Genomic DNA, 26,204 nt, shown 5'->3' with positions numbered 1-26,204 from the left:
GTCTGCTGAGCTGCTCACGGAGGTCAACAGAGAGACAAACTGACCAATCGGAGGTTAGTGCAACATAAGGTTGGGGGGTCATAGGTCAGCTGACAGCATGAGCAATGGAAAGTCAAGACCGACTGGCCAGTGGTTGCATACCTTAGAGACACACACTGAGAAAACTCAACTGTGAACTGTGTGTTGCTTCAAAACAGCAACAGTGAGATGCTGTTCATTATTTCGCCACCTGCGCAGGTTGAATTTGACCTGGACAAATTGTCCTGCTGTATGTCAGCAGTGTATGAAATGTATCCAGCATGGAGGCAGAAATATGGAGAGGGTAGACAAAGAGCTCACAGTAATCTGTGATCTGTCCTGCCACACCCTGACCTACAAAGGTAACCCAACTACTGGGGGCTACGCACACACACACACACACACACACACACACACACACACACACACACACACACAGCTGGCTACATCAGATACTGTCTGTCGTAACTCTACACTAAAGATGGAGAGATGGGAGGACATGATGAAGAATGAGGTGTGCATGTTCCCTCTGAAGTTGAGCTAACTGCTACACCCCCTCAGGGCTCTTTACGGACTCGCCTTTCTCCATGCGACTCCAAACTCTCCGTCTGAAGAAGCAAGCTGTAACATCTTTTCAGTCTAATAGGTAATTTTGGTCTCAGTCGACTAGGATTTCATGCTGAATGACTTATGTACCAGAATCGTATGAGCACATTTTTGGTAAAAACAAGCTTTGAAGTGATTCTTTGTGGAGAACTCATCTGTTAGTCGACTAAGAATTTCCTTTCTGTTCTGTTCATCAATAGAGACAACAGCATTAGCATGTTTATGTGTGTTTATACATGTGTTTACCTGTAACCATGACAGTCATCGATGATATTTTGGACCAGCGGAGAGGTCATGGGTTGATGGGCGGGTCCAGGGACCAGTGACGCCTTCCCCCAAGGTATCTGTTGCGTGTGATTGGCTCTGGGGTCCCACGTGTAGTTCCCGTGGGTGAGGTTGGCCCCACCTCTCTTGCGACGAGGCAGAGTTCCGTGAATGGAGACTGGCTGGTAGGAAGAAGTGGACTGCTCTGATAGGCCGCTGCCCTGCCCTGGAGGGAAACTGGGGAAGGGAAAACGACACGGGGGGGACAGAGAAGAATAAGACTAAAGCATAGAAGTAAATACAGTAAAACACCCTGAAGACTATACTTTGAGAAAAAAAACCTTCCAGATGTGATTTTATCCTTTTCAAAGCTTTAAACAAGTCGACACAGGGTATAAATGTGATGCAGTCTTTTGATGCTGCTTACTGTACACAGACTAACATGTTAAGCTATGTTCACGTCTCCTTAACATCAAATGGAAGTATTGGATGTCTTGTGTATTCACTTATAAATATTTTCCTCTAATTCAGCCTTACATATTTGCTATTTAGGGAAAGTGTCGGGTTTCCCTTAAATTATGGTTTGTGGGTCTGAATAGAGAAAAAGTAGAACTAGTCTATTTGTTTTGTGATCATCTGCTGATTATTCCAACAAAATGTACTTGTATTTGATTAAACCACTATCTCAAATATCCTAAAACCTGAATTGCCCAACAGAGAGGAGAGAAGACTATACGCTTGTTTAACTCAGTCAGACCGTGAATTCTGCTCAGAGTCTTTGAAGACCCGTTTTGATTGTGTGTCGGTCAGCCAACTCACCCAGGTCTGGAGCTGAGGAGGTCCATGGAGGAGGCGAGGGAGGCCTGGAGCCCCCTGGAAGAGCAGGTGTTGCTGCTGGGGACACCGAGGGAGTTGGAGGGGACTCCAGGGTGTGTAGTGCCTCCTCCCAGGGAGTGGTGTGCATGGAGGGACCTGGGCAGACTGGCAAAACGCCCCTCTGCCATCATCCTCAACTCTGGAAAGAAACGCATGTAAAAATGCAAAGTCAGACTTATTGGACTTGAGTCCTATCAACCAGCACCTTAACGCTTTTGATTTGAAGAGTTGATCTCGGTCCTTCCACTGAAAAAGTACTTTATTGAGGTGATAAATAGATAAAGAAAAGTAGGAGAATTATCCTCACAGAGTGTGACATAACCTCACATACAGTACAATATTAACCTGGAGGAACGCAGTTATTCAACCATTATGTAATGCATTTCTGTGAAGACATATGATCTGAAACACACAAACACACACTGACGTACTCAGTATTATTATAATACATGATCCAGTACAACAGGTTTTTACATGATGCTGGGCTCAAAGCCAATAAGAATTTCACCAGACGATGTGACCTTCCGCATCAGTTTCAACAGACTCTGAATGTCACACCATCAGGGAATGCTGAACGTTCTTTATATACCAGCATGGCACTGAAAACCAGCTTCTTCTGTCTTTGCTCATGGGCTTGATCTTGTCAGACAGACAGACGGATATAACGACTGTGCATAGTGATGAACCGGACAGATAGGTTGTCACTGGCAGTGATGAAAACAGTGGACAGGTTCTTGATATATTCCCCTGTGATGATGACTGGACAGCACGCTATCTTCTGCTCTGAATCCCTCAGCATGCAGCAGTTAGTCATACTGTACAAACTAAAATACCATCAGCTGACAGACACGTCAGTAGACTGGATGGTACGAGATTCCACAAACCCTCCCTGTTTCTAATCTTAGCTAAGAATCTGACATGAACAACCACGCCGGTGTTTGTTATTGTGTCTCTATTTGGACAACCTGATTACGATCAGAGAAAGTAGGCAGCAGAGGAAGCGGTGGGGGCTTGGCTGTGTAGTAGTCGGATGCTGTCCGCCCCGAAGAAGAGGCAATGTTTTGAACCGAGGCGATCGACACGGCTCCTGGTGAAAAATCGTTTCAAAGGCAGATGATCTGTTGTCAAAGCTGTGAATTAGTTTCACCAGGTTCATTGAATGTAAATCAATTATTTCCTTATTTGATTAAGTTAAATGTCATTAGTGGCATTTAACCAGATAAAATCCATTGAGATAAAATTGCTTTTGTGTTGCAATCAGGCCAAGAAGGCAACAAAGAAACGTTGAGTGCACGTCAATTTCTACAATAAAGCAAAACCAAATCAATGCATTAAAAAAATCACATTTAAAGTCCACGCATCAACAGAAGAGGTTAAATAGACATATAGTGTGAGCATAATAAAGCGGGTTTAAGTAAGGCCAAAGAAGTGGGACAAGCCATTCTGTAAATGGGCTCAGCGTAGTGGTATAGGACTGTAACTAGATGTTTACGTGAGGACGGAGAGAAACATGACTTTCACCTATAGGGTGAACTTGAGTTTCCGGGTTGAAAGGAATACTCATGACATGTTGGTTTTACTACGCTTGTCTGCCTTCTTGCTAAATAGATAGGAGGTTGTCCAGGACCTGTTGAGTCTAGCTTAGCACAAAGACTGGGACCTCAGGGACACAGCTAGCTTTTACCAAAAGAGGAAAAATACGCCGTTCAATGGTTCTGAAGTTGTCCTGTTTACATGTATATTGTAGTTCGTTAGCAAGCTAGTTGATCAAAGTATTTTTGTTCCCTGTTTCGGCCTGTCCATTACAAACATGCGATGTGTAACTCGGACCACTTTGCATTAAAACGTCACCTTTTCATGAAGCCAGGCTTGTTGTTTCCCCTGCTTCCATTGTGCTAAACTAAAGTAAATAGGTCATGAAGGTAGCTCTGCACTACATGCACAGGGATGATATTGATCTTTTCATCTAACTCCCTGTTAGAAAGAAAACATTCCCTGATATGTTGGGAGTATTTCCTACAGGGACATACTGTTGTGGAGTGAGAGTGAACTGCTTTTCTGAATAACTTGTAGACACTTCTGCTGCTGTACAAAGGGGACTCGGTACCTGTACTATATAAGTGGATAATAGAAAATCATAAACATATATCATATGATAATCAGAACATAATCATGATAAGATGCAGGTTGATATCCTCTGTGATGTGGTTGGGGTTTGATAGCATTTCATCAAACCAGTTAACTAAATCGTTTTTTAAAAGTCTATTGATAGATATTGTTTCACAATAAAAGCACCATAACTCTGGTGTGTCCATTTGTGATTTGAGAGTGCGTTTCTTTCTCTTACAAGCGACCTTTTTCCGAGACACGGACAGCACATTAACCACTCAAGTTTTACTTTGGCAAGTTACTTACAATCTGTATATTGATTAGCGACAGCTGCTGGTAATGGTATTCATTTCAACTGGCCAAAGCAGCAGATTAAATGCAGAGCCCTGCTACCTCAATGCTTCATACAAGGCTCTGTTTGTCAAATAAAAAGCATCAAGGAGAAATCAAATATTTGACAAAAGATCCATAAGCTTTGGAGCTTAGTGAATACAGAAAACCTGGAATATAAAGTGGAACTAAACCCAACTTCAGCAGGAGGTCACAGAGTCACCAGCTTGTGATGATGAATGTCAATTAAAATGCAAATAGAGGTTTAGGGAAAGGAACAGCTGTCCAGCTCAAGACTCTTCAGCGTGACGAGTAAAGGTAATACACACACACACACACACACACACACTGTAAAAGTCCTGCTAAGGCACGCTGGGTCAGAGTGTGGATTCCTGTGAGGGGCAGAACGACTCCAGGAGGAGGACCTATTATAAGACCCTCAGGGATGGTCAGCTCTGTCTGTGTGTGTGTGTGTGTGTGTGCGTGTGTCTGTGTGTGTTGATGTGTATGTGCGTGTGGCCCTGACCATCTGCCAGACACACACCCTCATCTACCGAGGAGAAAGGACTGTCCCTCACTGAGTGAAAACACAGACAGACAGCACTTACGCACATGAATACTTTGTCAATTAATCTTATGAATAAATTATTCATGCTAAGAGCTAGAGGAAGTCATTTCCACTTCGAGGGAAGGTGTGAAAATCTTACTCACTGTTCTCCTTAACCTCGCCTCTCTCCGTCTTACCCATCTACTCCCTCCACACTATTTCCCTTTTATCCATCTTTCCCTTTCTTTCTCAATCTTTACACCCCCCCTCCACAGACATCCCTCCCTCCCTCTGTCCATCTTGATGTCAGCTCTTCTTTTGCCTCCTCACTTTGTCACCTTCATTCTATCCTTTGTCCTTCCACCTCTCGTAATAACAGACTTTGCTCTTTTTATTCTCCTCTTTCTCTGTCCCTGCATCATCCTCTCCTCCCTACAGCTGTTCAGCCTGTTCAGTGGCTACAGCGCCCTCCATATCACACACACACACACACACACACACACACACACACACACACACACACACACACACACACACACACACACACAAAGAGAAAGAAGGAGCTCTGGCATTTCCTTCACCAAGTCTATAAACAAAGGAATAAAAAGCTATTTTCATTTTTAAGTTAGTTTGTTTGGGTTAGTTCCTACAGTGAGTTAACTGGTAACCTGGCGTGAAGCGTGACTATTTTTGCTGTGGTTGCACATACAGTTTAATGTCAACAACCTTCCGTAAGGATTTAGGATAGCAGTGTTGTCTGGAACTATGTTTGAAAAGTACTGATATAGCATTGCAGAGTTATTTTGGCATCCAGGATTAGGGAAGCAAAACTCCCGCTTCCTCCTTAGACCATGTGAGACGTGTTATTTGAAGCACTTTCAAGATTTGGATCGGCATGGAACTCTCTTAAAAAGTCAAAGGTACAAGCCTGTGTGATAAAACAGGAGAAAAGCAGTCTTTTACTTTCCAATTCTCTGTGTCAATGTTCGATGAATTCAGCGAATACAGTTGGTTTTGTTAACACTTACAATGACGAAGCATTTTAAATTTGCTACAGACACGAAATCTTCAGAAACAAACGGCAGATAATTAAAAGATATTCTTGCATTATTCCACAGACTACCTTGATTCTATGCTGAGGGAGACGGAGGATGACCTGATAATCAGGCGGACATTGTGTTTGTTTCAGTTGGGCCGGATTGTTTCTTGCCCCAACTCGTGAGTAGTGACTGACGCTGCGCCAATGTCATCTTCAGTCAAATCGGAAGCACAGAAGTAGCGGCTGCAAGGAACGGTTAACTTCACGTTTGTCATAATGATCACACAGACTTGACAATTTTTGAGTTATATTTGTAAACCAACCTACAAAAACTCTTTGTAGCTGCTTTGATGTCATTTTTGTAGCCATGTTTCAATCTGTAGCACATGAAAAGATGTGGACTATAGCCCGGGTACAGGATTTTCAACTTCTTGTCATTTACTGACATACGCATTACATATACTGCAATACGATAGATCTCTAATGAGCTAATATTTGGTTTATCAGGCTCTAGTGGTCAGCAACTCAGAGGTATTCAACCAGGCTTCATTGAGAAAAGCATTAAAAGAAAATTGGGGGAATTTACATTGGCAAAATACTCCCAAGAACCAGCGGCTTCCCCGCTGATATAGACACCTGGCAACCAATCGGACGTATTTTCCTTGACCATGGTACGAAAGACAAAATATTGTGAAGAGAGGTTTGCTGTGTCACCCACAGCGGTGAAGACCTTGGGTTGGGAACACCAGCACACACTCACACAAAGATACACAAGGCCTTGGGTGGGAAACAAGCGCAGATTAACAGGAAGAGGAAGTGGCAGTATAAACATTTAGACGGCAGCCAGCTCATTATAAAGGATTACTGCCAATAAAACAAATATCTCTCTTGCTTCCCTTCCTCCTTTTCACTATGAACCTAATTATACCTAGAATTATGTCTCACAATGTTGGAGGACACACACTTTCCTAACAAATTCAGTTTAATGTAATTTAATGTTTTAAAGGTAAACTCTCCCTTTCTCTCCAGCTAGCCATACACATGAGTCAGCAGTAAGTAGGCTTTGTGGTTAATCCACTGAAGTAGCGGTTTTAAAAACTGGCCCCATGGACTACTGTGCATGTTGAGGATTTAGGTTTGACTGAAGGAATTTTAAAAGTCCTCTGGTTTACATATTACAAAACACACTCTAAACAATAATATTATTTATAAATGAAATGGAGCTAAAACAGCAAGTGTCACATGTTGCATTACACACAGTATAGGGAGGACAACACCAACATGTTTGGGAATAAGTAGTTTCCTCTAGCGGACTTAAAGTGTCTTCCTGCTATGGCACACACACACACACACACACACACACACACACACACACACACCAGTGCATTAGCAAAACCACCCCTGGCCAGAAGTGAACAATGGGAACAACTGTCACATGACCGCTGTTTAGAGCCGGCCTTTGTTAGAAAGAGAGAGAGGTGTCCTACTGCGCTCTTCTGTGCGTGGGCCCACCAGCGTGTGTGTGTGTGTGTGTGTGTGTGTGAAGTATGTGTGCAACATATTAATGAGGCTTTTATTAAATCCCACAGCAGTAGCTGCCATTGGTTCCTTCTGAATCTCTCTCACACACACACAAACACACGCCACCTACCCTCAGTGTGTGTTTATTTCATTTGCCTACAGTGACAGAGTGACTGTGTCTTTGTACAGTCACTGCTCATCACACTGTGAGACAAGTCAGTCTCACAGAAGAAGAAGCAGTCGGCTGAGTCAGTCAGTGGTGGAAGAAGTATTGAGTTCCATAATTAAGTTAAAACAACAATAGTACCATGTAGAAGTCATCCGTTAGAAGTCAAGACATTTCACACCTAATTTCCTAAATGTCTTTAATCTATAACTTCTAGATGCGCATTTGCTTTCTTTCAGACGGTTAGATGACAAGATCAACACCAGTCTTTTGTCTGTATGCTAAATATGAAGCTCGGACCAGCAGGTGATGACAGGACTCTAGGAAGTCAATGGCCTGGCCAAGAAATACAGTAGTCCCAGCACTTAACTCCCTGTGAAACCAGAACTTGTCATGTTGACATTTTGGTTTATGGATTAGACGGGATATATGGTCTTTAGAGGTGCTGGTAAATCAGTTTCCACGTGTTTCCAGTCTTTATTCTAAGCTACGACACCGTCTCCTGGCTCTTGTATCTATCTGCATTGACAAGAAAGCACATGAGCACATTTCCTTGAACAAAAAACAAGTTCCAGATTTCAGTTTCTGGTACCAAATGTACAAATGTACAAATACCCCTTTCAGCTTTCTTATAACACCATTACTGATGTTATTCATTTGGTATACTGCTGGATGGTTTTATCTGGTTCTTGTTCTACGTGCTTATCATATACTTTGTATATGTTGAATATTTGCCCACAAGTACAACATTCTCCTCTGAAATGCAGTAAAGTTTGAAGCACATAGTTGCACTGCTAAAGTTAATAGAGCAAAATGATACTCAAGTAATCGTCTTGATAAATATATTCGTTTTTTTACTTTCAACCTCTGCAGTCGGTCAGACTTTGTGAAGACTACAAGTCACATAGTGTTGATTAGCTGGCTGGACCAACCACCTCATCCCACTGGGGCAAGTAACACAACACCACACACACACACTCACACACACACACACACACACACACACTGACACTGCAAGTACGCAACCATCTCAAAGTTAAAGCTGACCTCTGAATCTGACACAGACACGTTTAAGCGTTAATTAAAGGTTGAATCTCATTGGCTTGAATCTTGACACTATGGGATTCAGACCCAACACTGACTAATGTCTGCAACAACCTGCTGCATGTGTGTGTTTATCTGCACAAGACATCAACACCTCACACACACACAAGCCTGCCTCTGTCATCATCCCGTGGGTGGCTTGCTGTTTAAAGATGTGTTCTCATCACTGAAAGGTCACAGTTTCAATCTGAGCAGCAGTCATTCAACCTGTCAAAGTGTTTCTTAAGCAAAGACTGTTTTAGGTCCTATACTACAATACATATTGATGACTTTGCAGTGGTATCAAAACCTATAATATATCATATCAATGTTTGACTGAGAGGAATAAACTTCTCTGAAATGTTTAAGCTGTAACCTTAACCTAAACCTTAAAGGCTCAATCCCAAACTTACTCGAAAACAAATAAACAAGAAAAAAACCTTGATCTTATCTGTCATATTTCATGTAATTCTTTCCTGCTGGGGTTTCCACAGTTAGCACCACCAATCCCAGCAACCACAGTCACACCCAGTGTCTTGGGAAAGCAACGCATTGCTCAAAAAAGTCCCCGAGCAAATCTAACTCACTTGCAAGCTGTAAACAATTCAACCAAAGGGGATGGAGAGAAGGACCGCTGAGAGACGAAGAGGAGGCAGTGTGGTGAAACATGCATCCGCCGCAGAAAGAAAGTAGCATTTTCTATTTTTAACTTGTAGTTGAGATGATGAGAAGTCAGAAGAACTGAGGCGAATGAAAATGCTTCCAGAGGGAAAAGATGTCCATCAAGATAACTGTATCCACACATTCCTACACACATCTTCTGCATATTGATGCACACTCGCATAAACACAGATTTGTATTCCTTACCTGTCAGTGTGACCTCCTGTTCCCGATCTTCGCTCTACTTTGTCTTTTAGAATTATATACTTCTATCAGAATGATTCCATGTCATAGTTTGTTTGAATGACTTGAGTTGCTGACCGACTGGAAGACGACACACTCGCGCTCCTTCAGACAGGCAACAACAAGTAGCGCTGCACAACCAGAAGCCCTGCCTCTCTCTCTCTCTCTCTCTCTCTCTCTCTCTCGGGAGTGATTTGCGAGCACCCAGCCCCTCCTCTTTCCCCACAGTGTTTGGGAGGAGTTTTCTTTCTTTCTGTTTTAGCTGAGTTGTCTCTTGCCCCCCCCCCCCAACAACCCCCCAACTACCCCCCAACTCCTGAACAAAACTCTCTCTGCCCTCCTCTCCCCCACTCAGACCTCCTCCTCCCTCTCCTCTGTGTACCCTGCACAGCCTCATATTTCATGCTACAAGTCTTTTTGTTTGGGACCTCTTCCACCAACACCACCAACTGCTCTGGTGCTTAGAGAAGATTTAGATGTGACCGAATGTAGCTAAATGCAGAGAGGGGATGAAAAGAAAAAACAAAAGAAAACGTATCTTTTGCATGGTTGCGACATGTTTAAGCAACTTGAGGTGCACTCGAGACTCGTGGAGTTTAACTGCTTGACTCAGAGTTGAGTGAAACATAAATCAGAAGAGCATCGCAGTTTAAAATCTACTTTGAGTGGTCTTATGACAAAGCTTTCAAATATGGAGGGGACGCTGGCAGATCACATTTCATCTGGTAAAGTAGATGAAACATGTAAAAGAGCTCTACATCAGGTATGAGGTCATGTTGAGTGTGTGTGTGCGTGTGTGTGTGCTGACTGGACTTCAAGACAACACTCTCTCCTGTCTTTGTCCTCCTGTTCCTCTGTATTGTCTAGAGTTGATAACACCCAGACACGTGCATGTGTGTGCACGTTTTTGTGTTTCCTTTCTGACAATACAAGGAGCCCATCCTGCCGCTATGAAAGCCGAGATGATCGGATGGCCCACATCGGACAGACACGCACACACACACACACACACACACACACACACACACACACACACACACAGATGCTGCCACAAACATGTAGGTCTTTTGATCTTGGAGCTATTCACACTACATTAGTAGAGATTGAGCAAGCTGGTGAAGTGCATGAGGGCCCAAACTGTCCTCATGGTGATAAAGGAAGATTTTGGTTTTTGACTTGCTGCAGTTGTGAGTGCCCATTAAGTTTTGCAATACAATGATGATAAGCCATTTCAGGTGGGCCTACTTTTGGTTTATCTTCCAAATGAATGTGTTTTAGTAATACGGTTCACCATCTGTGTAGTTGTCCGGCCACTCCTTCTTCCTGCCTCACTGTCACCGATCGCAGCAGATAACTTGCCAAGTCATGAATGTCCTAAGCCACAAAAATGATCAAAAGTTGTACACATGGTGTTAAAGCTAATCATTTTCACCAAATTGCTTATGCCAGTGGTTCCCATGATAGGATGCCAGGACACCAAGGGGTCATGAAAGAATCTCAGGGGTTGCAAATAATAAAAAACAAAATCATGCCACCTAAATAATGTGTATTATTTTGATATCCTTTTATCAGTTTTTTTTGTGTAATACAGCAACGACATTTTGAGAGGGAAATTACACTGGAGCAAAGCCTGAATGTCAAAGCCAAGCTCAGAAGTTGCTCCTGGACTCCAGTACAGATAGAGGGAGTGTTGAATTTCATTTTTTTCCCCTGAGTAAATCTCAGTACTATTTCACACAGGCTTGTGAAAATTCTTAGCATCTTTATGTGTGTGAGGGTGGCATTTCCAGGAAGGTGTACAGTGAGTCAAGGAGAGGTAATCTGTAATCATCTCCTGAATCACCTAAACGTCCCTAAAAATGGGGGCAAGAGGGGCAGTAATGATGGGGGCAGCTGAGCGGAACGATAATCCTTGACATCCTTGATATGTGTCCTTGTGATGAAAGATCTTATCAAGTTGTTTGCCGAATAACAAACCTTTTATGAAAGCAGGCTCATCCTCACTTTAAAATAATCTGATTCAAGTAGCTTCACACCATAGACTGTAATGCTCTTTGGACGAGGCACATTGTTCTGGTTGTGCTCATAATCTGATGATGTTTGTTTGATCCTGGTTATTTTGCTGTGGGATCATGCTATAGCCATTAGACATATGTGATTATACATGAAAGGGCAGAGCAGGAAGTGCCATTGTGACGAACAGTGTCATTTCCTCCACTTAACACAGTATTTTTAGATGTTTTATGCTGTGTACAAATGAATTGTACTGCACAGGAAGCGTACAATATCGAGGCTTGATCTCCAACTTCAGAAAAGTCGACAGATGAAAGTTTATTTTACTATTTAAAGAAAAAAAAAAAGGAGTTTGGAGAATCATTAAAGCCATTTCCTGCACTTCCTGCTAATGTGAGTCCTCAGGCCAAGCCCTGCTTCGTGCACATTGGCACTCAGGCAGCACATCGTGTTGGCACAACGCCTCGCTGAGTCACTCATTTCCAAACACTGACTGTGACCACTCCACCTCAGGGCATCAGTGTTTCCCAAACCATTAAATAGATGGGTTTGGCTTTCCCACCTGCACATAATTGGATTAGAGCAAAACGGTTTATTAGAACTTGTGGTATTAGCAACCTTTTGGTTTTTCTTTCATTTTGGTTCCTTTCCGTGTATAGATTTGTAGTATTCCTGTATGAAGATATGAACTGTGGAACGGACATTCTCCTCCCGATTTCATCCTCCTTTCTCCCTATTCTGTCCCCCTCATTCCACCCCCCCTTCACTCCCTTTTTCCTTTATAGATCTGTATATATACACATGCTCCTGTTTCCATGCGAGTGTTTCTGATCAGAAAAGTGTAAACTGTTAAATGTTTCGGCCACTCCTCATTCCTGTGGTTGCAGCCTCAGGGGCTTACGATAAAAAGTGATGGCCCGGATCTGTTCAGGTGGAATGAAATCTTTGCAAATTTTTCTGACTCATGGTTTCTAAAGAAAGCCAGAGTCGACAGTTGATCAATGGGACTTGACACAAGGAGCAACACTCATGAGTCATAGCAACTTCTATGTAGTATGAATCTGTAAAGGTTGCAACATGCAGCGGCCTCGATTTATGCATTTATGATGTATTGTACCAAAATAACTGAGCAAGTTTTTTCCCTTGTGTGAGACTGTCCTCACCAGAGAAAGGACGGCATCGGCCATTTGTTCAACTGAAACAACATATCCAAGAAAACCTGTAAGAAGAGACAGAAGCAATGGCAGAGGTAATGTTATGCTGCTCTAGCAATACTAAACCTGTTGGGGAGGTGGTTGGACGTACAAAACGTGGGACATTGGCATGGTGACCGCTGTTCACATCTTGTTTGATACCAACATTCTACAGCATATCAGAAATGAATAACTTCTGTAACAGTCATGTGCATTTTGGAGGGCAGTGGGTCCTTCTTGATCGCACTGACTAACAATCTGTTTTGTCATTTAGTTGCTAAATGACAAACGATTGCTTTTTTTGGAGGAGCAGAAACATTGTGTTGAACATTACTTTACCGACTGTTTGTCTCATTGCAACATTTTCTAAAATAAGAACAAGGAAGGAACAGAACAGGCCTGCACAACGGACTGAAAGTTACTGAATCTTTTTTTTTTGATTGCCTGCATATCAAAGTGGCCAGTTTATTAGATGCAGCTAAACCGGATGCAGTCTAACCCCATTTCTTTAGTGAAGGTGGACTAAATAACAGAAACACCTCACTGTATAACTCGATACACATAAACAGCACCACATGACGACCCTCTAAAACGATCATACAGTTGAATCAACACCTCTCTAAAACAGTTTCAACAACAACCGAACATTAAAACCTTCACGAAGTTAAGACTAGTTGCAGGACTGTTGTATTGCACTGCATTAGTTTAAGCTAGGTGTAGCTAATAAACTGCCAACTGAGTGCAGTAATATCAAGACACCTCTCACTGCACAAACCAATTCTGTTTATTATTTCATAAACATGACATACCAGGGACAGATACAGAGCAAAAACACAGTCAAATGCAGAGATTAGAGGATTTGATGAGTCTGTTGATATTAACCACATTTTAGCCAAATGTATAAAGACTTTGTAAGAAAGAAACTAGCAACCAATGTCCCAGCTTTACTTTTCCTTAAGTATTTCTGTTTTTTGGACGCCTCCCAGCCTAATTCTGGGAACTGGATCTTCCCTGTTTTGACATACGAGAGATAAGCGTTGGTGTTACTGACACACGCAGACAGACAGAGGAACATGTTTATAGTACACTCAGTATTAACTCCAGGTCATGTTGATGACTTTATCACCTTCACAAGAGAGGTTATCCTGGTGCAGCCTGTGCTCCGTGGTAGGATGTAACATACATTATCCAATATGCAAAGGTTGTGGACTTCAACATCTCTGCATTCTCTATTGAAGTGTGTTGTGTTTTTATGGATATTGTCAGTGTGATGTGAATAGTGATCCATTCGCACAGAGCTGCTGCAGGTCATTTGTCAAAGAAAAGAACAGGTTCAAATCTGTAATTTGAACTGGCTGAAAGTGTGTTGAGCAACTTGATGATGTGAGAAAACCACTGAAATCTAAGTAAGCCGACAGCTATGCATGTGTGTAAGTGTGAACTGACCGATGTTAAGTATTCTGCCACCATGGCAACAACACCGTCCACCAGGGAAACAAACAAACAAGCAAACAAACAAACTGTCTGCATGAACACCTGCTGTCTCTCTCTCTCTTTCTCACACACACACACACAATGTAAAACTTGTGTCAAACCATGTTTAGCGTGGCACAGCATAGCAGTGTGTCGTCTGTACTCACTTCCTCGGCTCATATAGTTCAGGAAGGGACACAACAGATCTGACGCTTGGACAAAACAGCTGGTATAGCTCAGCGAGGGCACGAATGAACGCAAAGATGGAAGTATTCATAAGCAGAGAGGATCTGATAACATTTCATTCCCTCCCCATACCAATTCTGATACCTGAACTTGCAAAAAAACTAATTTATATCAAATTATTATTTCATATACAGCTGCATACTACTAATCCTGTGTGGATGTGATGTGTTTGCTATCATTGTTGTATGGCCTGGCTCAGGTTAAACCCTTTGTAAAACATACAGCGAATGAACGCCATAGAACTTTCTTTTATTATCTAGTTTGACAGTCAGTCGGAAAAATAACTTAAATAAATAAATCTAGGAATAAATAACAATTCCTTTTATTAAATGTCAAACTGCAACCACGATTTTAGTCAAATAATAGTACAATAACAGTGCAAAACACAGCAGCACAACAGCAAATAAACTTCATTACATACTCTAAAAAGAGACTAATAACCTCTCTTTTAGTGATTTTAGTAAATAATAGGAAATATTATTATAGGAAATATTGTGAGGGAGGAGTCTGAACAAAAGGTACACTTGTTGTCACCACATCCATCAAACTGTGTGAAATCCATGCTTTTTCTATACTCTGATCTGTTTGTTGTGCAGAAAAAGATAAACTAATTTGGTCCAGAACCAGGCGCCTGATTAGATAAAAACCATCCATGCTAGATGTGTGTGTGTGTGTGTGTGTGTGTGTTTCTGCATGGCTTTTAAAATCACTGCTGCATTCAGATGACGACAGCAATCTAATAAACCTAGCGGTTGTAAATGACAGTGCTGGTAAGAATCACCCATTAATATACTCAAGTGATATTAAACATGATTGGTTCCATCTGTCTATGTGCGCCTCTGGCGAGATTAAAGAATTTCCTTTTTTTCATTTTAATCATGCTTCAATGCTTAGCATCAATGCTAATAAAAGTGGTAATAACCTGAAATTCTTGCCCTATTGTCAACATAGAATCACAAACAAGAACACAGCTATGGAGTTAATTAGTATCCACAGAACAGCTTCAGCCCTACAGCAACAACTGTAACTAAACACACTGTAACCTGAAACTAAAAGGCCTCAAATATGTGAAATATGAAAGTGCGCGTGTGTGTTTTACTGATGCCTCCCATTTTACCGTCTAATTGTTCTAATTGGATCATCTCTTCTTCTCTGCTGCATTTTAAGTCCTGCCAACAAGGAAAGTACCTGGCACAAACACACACACACATGGATTCGTATTCTAGCCACATAATCACATACTGTAGCCAACGAACATAAATATGATGAAACTAATATGTGCCTGGACGCTGTGTGTGCGTATGCACGTGTTTTATTTTGAAGGTGCTCTCACTGGAATGCTCTTATCTGGGTCAAATGTTGAGTTGACATTTTTGGAGGATGCTGCATGTGTGTGTGTGTGTGTGTGTGTGTGTGTGTGTGTGTGTGTGTGTGTGTGTGTGTGTGTGTGAAGGAGACCATTAGCTGAACAAATCTGGCCTTTGTGGTAATGATAGGGGTGGCAGGCTGCCAGGCAGACATAATACCACAGTAGTTGGTGACTAAGTGATTTCAACTAGAGGCTGTTTCACCTCAGCGACGGAGCTCAACCTGCAGGTTGGGGCGACACTAGCGGTCCAACAGAGATCTCAGGAATGTGACCATGTACGCTTTTCTGTACAAGTCCTCATCTCATGTATTTTATGTCTTTGGTGGACATCGCTTACTGTACTTGTCACTCACAGATCAATGTGATTTCTCATTTCTTTTCTGTTTTTTTTTACTTTCAATGCTCAAGGTAATTCATCACGCCTTCTTCTCTTTATGTCTCAACGTCTTAGCTGCAAAACTATGCGACTCTTTGAATGTCACTCCATTGCAAGGTATTTTTGTTAAATATACAGACTTCAACAGCTTGACAACTATCAGATGGGCCGTCTGGAAGTTTAGTACATACATTAACGGTTGTCAGAGGACATATCCTAATGACTTGTGATGCCCTGACTCATCTAGCACCACAAACAGTATGCGTTTTGAAATATAAGTATTCATTTTATTGTCTTTTTTTTTTTTACATCTAAAGTCCACAGACATCGAGACACCACACAAGGAAAGCGAGCCATCAGTACTCAGATGAGCTAAACCTCGACTCTAAGATCACAAACTCAAACTCACTTTCAAGAATAAAAAAATATAAAGTAATAGAACATTTTTTAAAAAGAAGAAAGACTTGTAGATGAAATGCCAGTTTATATAAAGTAAAACATGACACTTTCCCTTCAAGCCCATTCTATTCATACATTATTTCTTATTATAAGTTCATACAGGCCGTTTAATTAAATATACAATTATGGCTTGTTTGAAAGTATATCGCATCAGAACACCTTTGGCTTCTGTTCTTCTGGAGCCTGGCAGAATGCTGGAACTGGTTTATATACGAGATAGGTTTTAGGTTTAGGTCGCCATGATCCGTTTCTTTAGTAAATCAACCACAACAGTAAAACATGCCATAGTGTTTATTTCACAGTCTACAGGCTTTGCATCTCTCTTACATGTTGCACGTTTATAGAAGCCATTCTTCAAACTGTTTCTTCCACCATTTCATCTCTTCGTTTCTGATGTCAGAGACTTCCAGCCCTGTTATTGCCTCTTAACACTCTTATAGTCCTACGAAGGAAATGACAAGCAACACATTTTTTTTTTAAGAAAACACTCCATTCCAGATGGGCTAGCAAACTCCACACTGCGGATTGAGGCAAATGTGATGCGTTGTTTTGGTCGCAAACGGCATATTTGCCCTTGCAAACACACCTCTTTTGATTTTGTTCCTGGTATATTTATGCCTGTAATATGATGCGAGAACAGCTGCAGGAGTCAACAAGTCAAATGCTACATATTCGCTTCAGGAGATTCACTAAAATGATTTCTCCGCTTGGTATAAACTGGACTTGTGCAGGACTCAGACTCAGTCACCAAGACAACAGTTAGATTTCACAGTATAATGCATGGGAAACTGGGCAAACAAAGCAGGCAGTCCCGCACAGACCGACACACATCTCCATGCGTCCACACACACACTTGTAGAAGTGATTAAACCCAGCGGGACTGCAGGCCTCAGCACTCTTCTCCTTATTTACTGACAGCTTTGGAAGTGTTCTGTGTGTCTGTGTGTGCGACAAAGCATTGACCTCCACCAGACTATCCCCCTCCCCACCACCGGACCCCCCAGGCATAAGCATGTCTTTACATGACACTAATGCTATCTGTCTCCGTCTCTCTCCCTGTGTACCCAGAGAGAAGACAAAAGACAGGACCTTTGCTGCCTGTTGTCCCCTCTCTCTCCCCTTTCCCTGTCTACCTTCGGCTGTGCTTGAGTAAAGGCAACAAAGTCCAAAGTCCTTTTAGAAACTTTTTTTCTTCACAGTTATGATGTCACAGTTCAGATGTTAAATTAAGCTCCTCCCCTCACCTTATGTTCTGTGATCCCTCAGATGATGCCACCGTTTCTTGATCGGTCTTTTCTGTGGCATCATGATGTCATCAGCTCAGATGATAAAGTTTATAAATAGGAGTGAAAAAAAAGTATCTAATGAGCTGGACCTACCAGGCTCCCTTAGATGGAATGCTGCGGACCTCTCTAACCCCTTCAAAAGGTGAACGACTTGAGTCGCAGTCGATCCCCAAAGTTTCCTGTCTCGGGATTTCGGCAAGTGTGCAAGAACGGACCTTGGCAAAGCTGCTCTCAACCCGTTTCGTCGCGCACTATGGGTGACCCTCGCTGCATTCCATCTAGCTGGTCACACTGCATTTTAATCCGTTAAAACTAATAGCAGTTGTTGCAATTACATGTAATGTTTACTAATCCAACTGCTGCCCTAAATCATGGTTTATATAGCATATATATATATATATATATATATATATATATATATATATATATATATATATTATTGCATTAATTGATTTATTAATTTTTTTCTATTCAGTGGCATTAGTTGTGCTGTGCCCGCTTTACCATAGAGACTTGCTGGATTTTGTTTGGTTGAAAATAACTTTCAGTGTAGTTTAGAAATGGGCGATACAAAGAGAAAATCCCTGTAGCTCACCTGGCAGAGAGGGGCCCTATGTACTAAGGCTGTGTGAACAGAAAGACTTTGAGTCTCCCTGAAGACTTAAACACGGAGCCAGAATCAACAACATGATGGAACAGATAAGGAAAGATACTGTTTGGTCAACTATATGTGTGTGTGTGTGTGTGTGTGTGTGTGACTACCTCTCCTCCTCTCTCGCTCCTGGAGGAGGCGCAGAGAAGTGAGAAGGTGCAGGCGGTGGAGGTGGTTGTGGACTCCGAGCTCCAAGAGGTCGTACTCTGAGAGGTGGAGCAGGTCCTGAAAAAACACAAAAACAGAAACTTAACAGTTAACATAAAGTGACGGTACTCTAGAGTCATTCTCAAAGCCTGGGTCGAGACCCACAGGAGGGTCACAGGAGGTTTTATTTAGCTCACCACATCAATTTGCTGAATTTATTTAACATGTTTATGTGCAGTACACCTTTGAGCCACATGAGGGAGCCTAAATGTTCGTTTTATTCTGATAATTGCGGTGTACTTCTAACATTGAATCTAATAATTGTTTTACTGATGACGAAGTAGTTTTGTTGCCTTAGCCTGACCCAGCTGTTTTTATCAGAGACTGAAGTTTATTTTGAAAAGACTGTATGTATGAATGTCCAGCAACACGTGTCAATTTCCACTTGTTACGTACGGAAATTGACACGTGTCAAGAAGAGGTTTCATTTTTGACAGGAAACGCAATACTCAGGTGTTAGAGCAGGACTAAAAACAGACTGCTTTTTCCTTCAATTCATTCATGTCTGTTCTCACTTGTATTTCTCGTCATGGTGAGTCTGAAAGTGGCATTGAATATTATACTCCTTGAGCACTGAAAGGTGCAGTGAACCCGTTTACCTCTGTGGAGCAATAGGAACTGGTCCATATTTACTCGGAAAACTCAACACTGTTTCCACTTCTCCCCTTTTTGACAAAGACATTTCCTACCGGCAGCTTCTGCATGAAAACAAGCCTAGGCTTGACAGTGCTGTGTCACGTGGCCTGTATGTAAGCACGTGGGATCTATAATAGCTGTATATCCAGCATAGGGCCTGCTACTCTTAGTAGGACAGCACAACCCCCAGGGGACAAATAGGAATGGCATTTGAAAAAAATGAATTAATGACTTCTCTGCAATTTTCCTACTTGGCAAAGTCTTCCAGTGGGCCAAATTGGACTCGTTGGTGGGCTGGCCCTCGGGCCGCATGTTTGACACTCCTGTGTTAGAGGTTAAACTGTTTACTACGGCTATGTGTGAGGTGTCTCAATACACCACTTAAAAGACACTAGCCAGCCAATCACAAACGAGCAGTGATGTTGAACCTTTAACACACAGCGAATATGAAAATAGATTCATGTGGTAGAAATGATGGGGTAACATTCAGAACATAAACACTAACAACTGACTTTGAGTTCCATACAGGGAAGATACCACTGTTGTGCTTGATAGAAGATAAGTAACACACAGTTTGTCTAGACAGGTTGGTGGCTCCAGAGGAGCAAAAGAAAAATTGCTGAGACCACCGGTGACCTCCTGTCTTCCAAAAGTGTGTCATCTCCTCCCCTCATCCCGCTCCTGTCATTATAACATTGTCTTAAACACACACACACCCCACCTCACTTCAACCCTCACTATGGTATTAATGCAAACGACCCCTCAAATAGCCACAAAGTCTTTGAACCAGAACTCAACCTTGTACAGTAATGGAACTACACGAAAACACACACACACACACACACACGCACACACGCACACACGCACGCACACACACGACAGGACTCTCCCAGCTCAAACCCTTGTTGTTTTGGTTTCTCAACAATATGACCAGTCTCTGAGCTCATCACAAACAATAGCTCTATTTAGACTACACAGGGCAAACCCATGAATATAAACACACACACACACACACACACACACACACACACACACACACACACACGGCAAGCTCTCACAGAAACAGTGCACAGTCACTCTTAGTCACAAACGGTAAGTTAGAGGTTTTACACGCATCCACGACCATGGGCACATACCTGCATACAAAGGTAGCCAGTAGCACACACGCACATGCCCACAAACACGCTCAAAGTCACCCACTCACACAGCCGGTCAATGCGGTCAACGTGCCGAGACAGCTCAGGAATTACATGTTAGTAGCCTAAAGAAGAAGACACTACATTAGTTCTGCTGATTTTAACACGAGTAACACACACACCATGCTGACAGTGTGTGTGTGTGTGTGTGTGTTAGTGCGTGAGACATGGCTAGCATATCACAAGCCTAATCTATCTCAGAATCCATCTACCCCTCCCTCTGTCGTTCTCGTCTCCCTCTCTTGCAACAGCAACTTGACAGGTTTTCTTTTTTCTTTCTTCTCCAGAACAACAACATGATCTCTCATACCAGTCCTCATAGAGAGTTGGTATAGCAGCTGTGAATGTTGGCTTTGCCCTCGTGAATGTTGTTGCAACGATAACGGTGCTTGTGAGCGAATCGGCAGAGCGGTGTGATTCAGACAGCACTGGCCAATAAAGACCTCAACATTAACATTTCTGATCTTAAAATCAATCGGCCTGTAAATTTGGTTCTGCAGAACTTTCAAAGGCTCTTTTAAGTCATTGTTCTTGTTGTTAATACCGATTTAATATGATCGTCTTTGTTCACACTGTCATTGACCAAACATTGAGTTTGGTTTTACCGGTTTGTTGTGATAGCTATCAGCCTGGATGTCTAGGAAGCACTGAGCTGGATATTATTGTTATATCATTTTGAGATCGGTTAGCGATGCTGAGCCGAGCTCAATATGCATGGTCGATGGTCAAGCGGGGGGTTAGAGTATGAATCTTAGTCCTTATGCTGCCTCTAATTGCAATTACTCTGCATAGAGACGGTTGAGAGTTAGAGAAGCACCAGTAGCTCCAGTCATCAGCTTGATGCATATATTGTAGACGGGTTCAAGGGGCATCATTAACATTAACTGGTGAATTTTTCCGCATCAATTTATGGTGGATAAGTCTTTATTTATGTTAAGAAAAACACTGAATTCAGGTGCCGGGTGACAATTCAAAATATAATGGAACATAATGCAATAGGCTCCAAGTCATTTCGGTATCGCTTTCAAATATGTATTCTCCTGTAGATCAACTTTTCTCATTTAATGTCATCTCTGCTGAGTCAACAAACATGAAGGCGTGATTTACTCTTCCCTTCTCTTTTGTCTCTTTAACCTTTTTAAATGTGCAACGTGGCACCTATTCACCTCAATAACAAATAAAATGTATTTGTAAACCTCTCTCTACATGCAACATTAATCTTAGCTGAAATAACAGGAGGATGCAAATCCTGCCAAGTAAAATATCAATAATGCCACATAATGCATCCACCTAGTACGATTTTAGTTTTCACGTCGTTTTTGTGTGTAGAATCGTTGCAGTGACCGTGGATGTGCTGTCAGGGGCACGGAGCGCAATGGAGACGCCGCAGTGCGCCACACTCTCTGCCTTCTCCGGTCCCCTCACCTCACCAGACAGCTGTCTAGTTGATGGCTGTCAGTCTATTGGCAGGGACAATTCTGTCTTCCCAAAATGTTGGCAGGGACATGTCCCTACCGTCCATATGCAAACCTATGCCCTTGGATGAGTTATAGAGACTTTCCTTTCAACTAAACTAATTTCTCTCGGTGCACAGTGACATTTACTGATTGAATTAGTAGATTTAAGCTCGGAAAGTCATCTAACTTTGAGAGAATATTTCACACAGAAGCTTCAATCTAAACTCCATTATGGTTCAACAAGACTAAAACAACACTTTGTTGTCCTTGTCTCCCCTTGTTTTCTCTGTATCTCCCTCCTTGCCCCTTTCACCTTCTTAAGCTTTTCCCATTATGCCTTCACAAATTACACCAATGCATTCTGGGTATACATTAGCAGGAGGTAATGGCATAATTCATGTCTTATTGACAAATCAATCTAATCTCCTAGCCAATGGCTGTGTAATGTTCAGATTGAAGTTGGCTAATGGTTGGATGTTAAAACAGCCCCCACATCACTGTGCATCCAGTCTAATAGGCCTGTGATGAAGTTTTATTAGGCTGCTGTATTAAGCTGCTGTGGGAAACACTCTTAACAACAACAGTTGGTATTCCTATACAACATTTACTGAACCCCCCCTTTAAACAGACATGGTTACAGTCAGATAGTGACAGCTTTATGTGCTGAATCTCAAATAAGAGCCATTTGTTTGTTAAAAAGTAGCTCCGAGAAAACTATCAGCGCCACAATATGCAACCAAGAGCTGAAATGCTAACAAAATGCATATAATATCACTACTTTTGGAGCCTGAAACAACACAAACCATTTTATGTAACATCATTAATTTGAGGCAACAAATAAATAATTGACACAAGATAACCAAAATAATTCCAATTCTAATAACCACATTGTTTTGTAAATAAAGATGTATCACCCCTCTCTGCTTCCTTCTCACACACATAGCCGAGAGAAAAAACATGTTTTATTGGAATGATGTATCCTGCATGAAATGGTGTTGCAAGTTTCTACAGGGTGATAGGAAAACTAGCATTACAATTGATTAACAGCCAAAATAGAGACAGATATAGAAAGACCCTGGGATGCAGTTGATAACTAAAATGATGATCAACAAGTTAGCTGTTAGCAAACAAATGTTAGCAATGTATGAGCAAGCTAATGCTCACTGCACACGTATCGTTAGGCAATGTCCGAATCTCACGGTTTCCTCATTCTTCCTGCTGTGCCTCAAGTCTTACTGCGGCAGCTTGTAAAAATGTAGATCTGCTCTTTACCAGATCAGTCGGTGGTTTCTTAAAATTGCGTAATTAAGTCATTGTAAACAGCTGTGACTCCGGTAGGGACTAATCGTTTGCCTCTTTTGCCTCTACACAAGTGGTATCCTACAACAATTTTGCAAAAAAGTATGTTTCTATTGGTGCTCCCTTGACCCCTACTTGAATCATTATAAATGCACCGTGAACAATCATTGTGATGAGTTTGGGTTTTTAAGGTTTCCTGATCGGAAAACACGGCAGCTGTTCTGGAAACATCATATTTCACCCAGCAAAATCGGTTTCCAAAAAAAAGATTATGAAACATGGTTCAGGCCAATTCTGAATTGTGCTTGATTTTAGATCTACAATGACTTGTTCAAGTAGTTATGTGTGAGGATCGATAATTAACAACTGGTTATTCTGTAGTTGTGTAACAAACAGTTGGAGACTGTCAGAAAAAGGACAGAACTGTTTTTGTTTCTGGTAAAACACCTAAAACAACCAATCCTGACATTTTCCTGACAAGAAAACACTTCTTAGACACAATGTGTCTAAGAAGCAACGGTGGAAGTGCACCATTGCAAACCTTTTCAGGGATGAGGTCTGGGCTGGTGGTTGGGTGCATTGAAATGTATTAAGACTCCCGTCTATTCCTTACCTCTATTTGTCCAGCTTTGCTGTCCTTGATCTTCGCTGTTATGTCTTTTTTGTGCAAAAACATTGAGAGCAATGCAAAAACCAGTCAAATTCATTCTATTTGCACACATACATGGCTAATAAAGATGAATCAGATTCTGAATTCAAAACCAGAGAAACAGGCCAGCCTGCTTTCAGCCATTATTTACTAAATAGTTATAATGAATAACTACCTCTGTAAATGTCTCTTTAGGTTTTGTGGGTTTTGTTGGCGTGTGTTCATGTATTACCTCGACACCATCATATTCCTGCTCCAGCGCTGAGCAGTATTGTGGCAGTCCCAGCTGGCTCAGCCATCGAGAGATAGACTGGTGCTTCATTGTGACACACGTACGCGCACACAGGCATGTACAGAGATGCACACACAGTCTGCCACTCACACACTTTCAGATGGAACCTGAAACACAAAGAAGGAAGAGAAGATCAATTTAATTTAGATGTCCGATTGTCATCAAATCCAAACAAGTAAACATAATTAGAAATTGATGCCAAAGCGACAAATTGTGAAACATTCGTTATTTAATCTCACACAATGGTAGATTCAATGGTTTGTGTAATTAGTGCACATAAGAACAATGAGAGCCAAATAAAATGCAATTACTCATCTTCTTCTTCATGGCTCTGGAATCTGCCAGTTTACTTCTAGTTGGCTTCTACAACAAGACATGAATAATACATATTCACAACCTTTTAGGGGGGTCTAGGAGAAGGAACTTGGAACTGCAAGAGCAGACAAGATGTGGGAGGTTTCGCTGAAGATATCCAAGCTATTACAGTCAGTTAAAGACATTAATTGATACTTTTCAAGGCTGTTCACGAACTGCACTCCCCTCCTACAGTACCAGACTGCAGAAAATATCTGTAAAAGATAAAGTATTTGTTGATTCAATTCTAAAATGTGAGTTGGGGGGTTTATTTTTTCACACTTTTGCTCTGAATTTTTACAGGGAAAAGACTTGTGCCTATGTAAAAACAAGCATTTTTGTACCACTTCTACCCATAGTTTTCTGTGACATTTATTTTTCACTGCGAGGCAGCTCTGTAGCCAAGTCTTGTTCTCTATCAGTCTAATGGGCGATTAGCAGAAACGCTACAGACAACACCCAAGGGTGATGATGTCTCAGTATCAACAGAAGGCTGGTACTGAGGCTGTGAATCAAACTCTGTCTGCCAATCAAGATGCAGCCACAAAACATTAAACAGAATGTACAGCAACAACACAGGAATTGGATTCTGGAAATAAGAGCTGCTATTAGCGCAACACCTCTGCTGACTACTACCGCAAATATTTTTTACCAAGAAGCACTGTGCTGTAACTACAGCAACATACGTGAACACAAAGTGATGAGATAATAATAATGAATGAAAATCTGCTGAGTTTAAACTGGCTCCATTTAGAAAAAAATCCTGTTAGTGTCTTAAGTTGGCAGGCAAGATTAAGATATGTTTTAAGGTAGAGACGGAGATGAGAAGAGGACAGAAACAAACAGAACAAACAATGCCCTGAACAAGATTTTTTTGTCCCGTTCCTGACTCCAGTCCTTCAATATTGGGAAGGACACCACTCTCCCAACTGTTACAAGCCATTTGCAGGCAATAACAACGCGGTAAAACAACACCTTGCAATTCTGTTTTGAAAGACAGAAAAATAGTCGCTACAACACAAAGAAGTGAAGAGCAGCTAAGATTACTGATTTAGAAAATTTGCACTATGGATTTTTGATATTCTTCTGAAACGTTCGACAGTTTCATAATCTGCAACCCTCCAGAATGGAAAAGATGTGAAATATATGTTAATGATATTGTTCCGGATCAATAGAAAACAGATTTCTATTGATGAAAACCATAATGACTTTCTCTGCTGTATTTGAGTACTTGTGTGCTAGCTTAATTGTTTGTGTGTTGTCATTGTGTCCGTTGTGTTATGGGTTAAGCGAGTGGCAGAGCACACATGCATGTAAGGGGGTTGTGCCGTCATTACGTTTTATGCATGTGTGTGTTTGTATCCGTGTGTGTGATGACACGCCTTGGTAAAGATAGAACAACAAAAACCTTGTCAGGCAAAGAGTCGTTCACCGAGCACGTGCAGTAACCCCCCCAATCAGATTAAGTGATGTCACAGAGATATACGTGATTTCACTGACTGCCACCAAAGGTTGTTAGACCTTAGGATCCATCTATCCACACACACACACACACACACACACACACACACACACACACACACAC

General features: G+C 41.7%; 1 protein-coding gene across 8 annotated transcripts in view; it reads right to left on the bottom strand.

The window, feature by feature from the left end:
• The window catches only part of bcar3 (BCAR3 adaptor protein, NSP family member), a 61,661-nt gene that overhangs the window by 27,162 nt on the left and 8,295 nt on the right, over window positions 1–26,204 (bottom strand). For 4 of the 8 annotated variants that reach the window (XM_031869701.1, XM_031869700.1, XM_031869702.1 and 1 more), the window contains 4 exons: window positions 24,206–24,628; window positions 18,640–18,754; window positions 1,708–1,903; window positions 871–1,125 (listed from right to left, as the gene is read on the bottom strand). In XM_031869701.1, the coding sequence (XP_031725561.1) occupies window positions 871–1,125; window positions 1,708–1,903; window positions 18,640–18,754; window positions 24,206–24,295 (656 nt within the window). In that variant the 5' untranslated portion in view covers window positions 24,296–24,628. Of the gene's footprint in view, window positions 1–870; window positions 1,126–1,707; window positions 1,904–9,426; window positions 9,652–18,639; window positions 18,755–23,937; window positions 23,982–24,205; window positions 26,199–26,204 lie in introns of those variants that run through there. The other 4 variants (XM_031869705.1, XM_031869704.1, XM_031869708.1 and 1 more) reach the window with 4 other exon arrangements.

The sequence above is a fragment of the Anarrhichthys ocellatus genome, unplaced genomic scaffold (genome assembly GCF_004355925.1).
Source record: "Anarrhichthys ocellatus isolate YVR2014 unplaced genomic scaffold, GSC_Weel_1.0 scaffold48, whole genome shotgun sequence".
NCBI lineage: Eukaryota > Metazoa > Chordata > Actinopteri > Perciformes > Anarhichadidae > Anarrhichthys > Anarrhichthys ocellatus.
The sequence above is the reverse complement of the archived record's forward strand: the minus strand, read 5'-3'. Positions and strand labels throughout refer to the sequence as shown.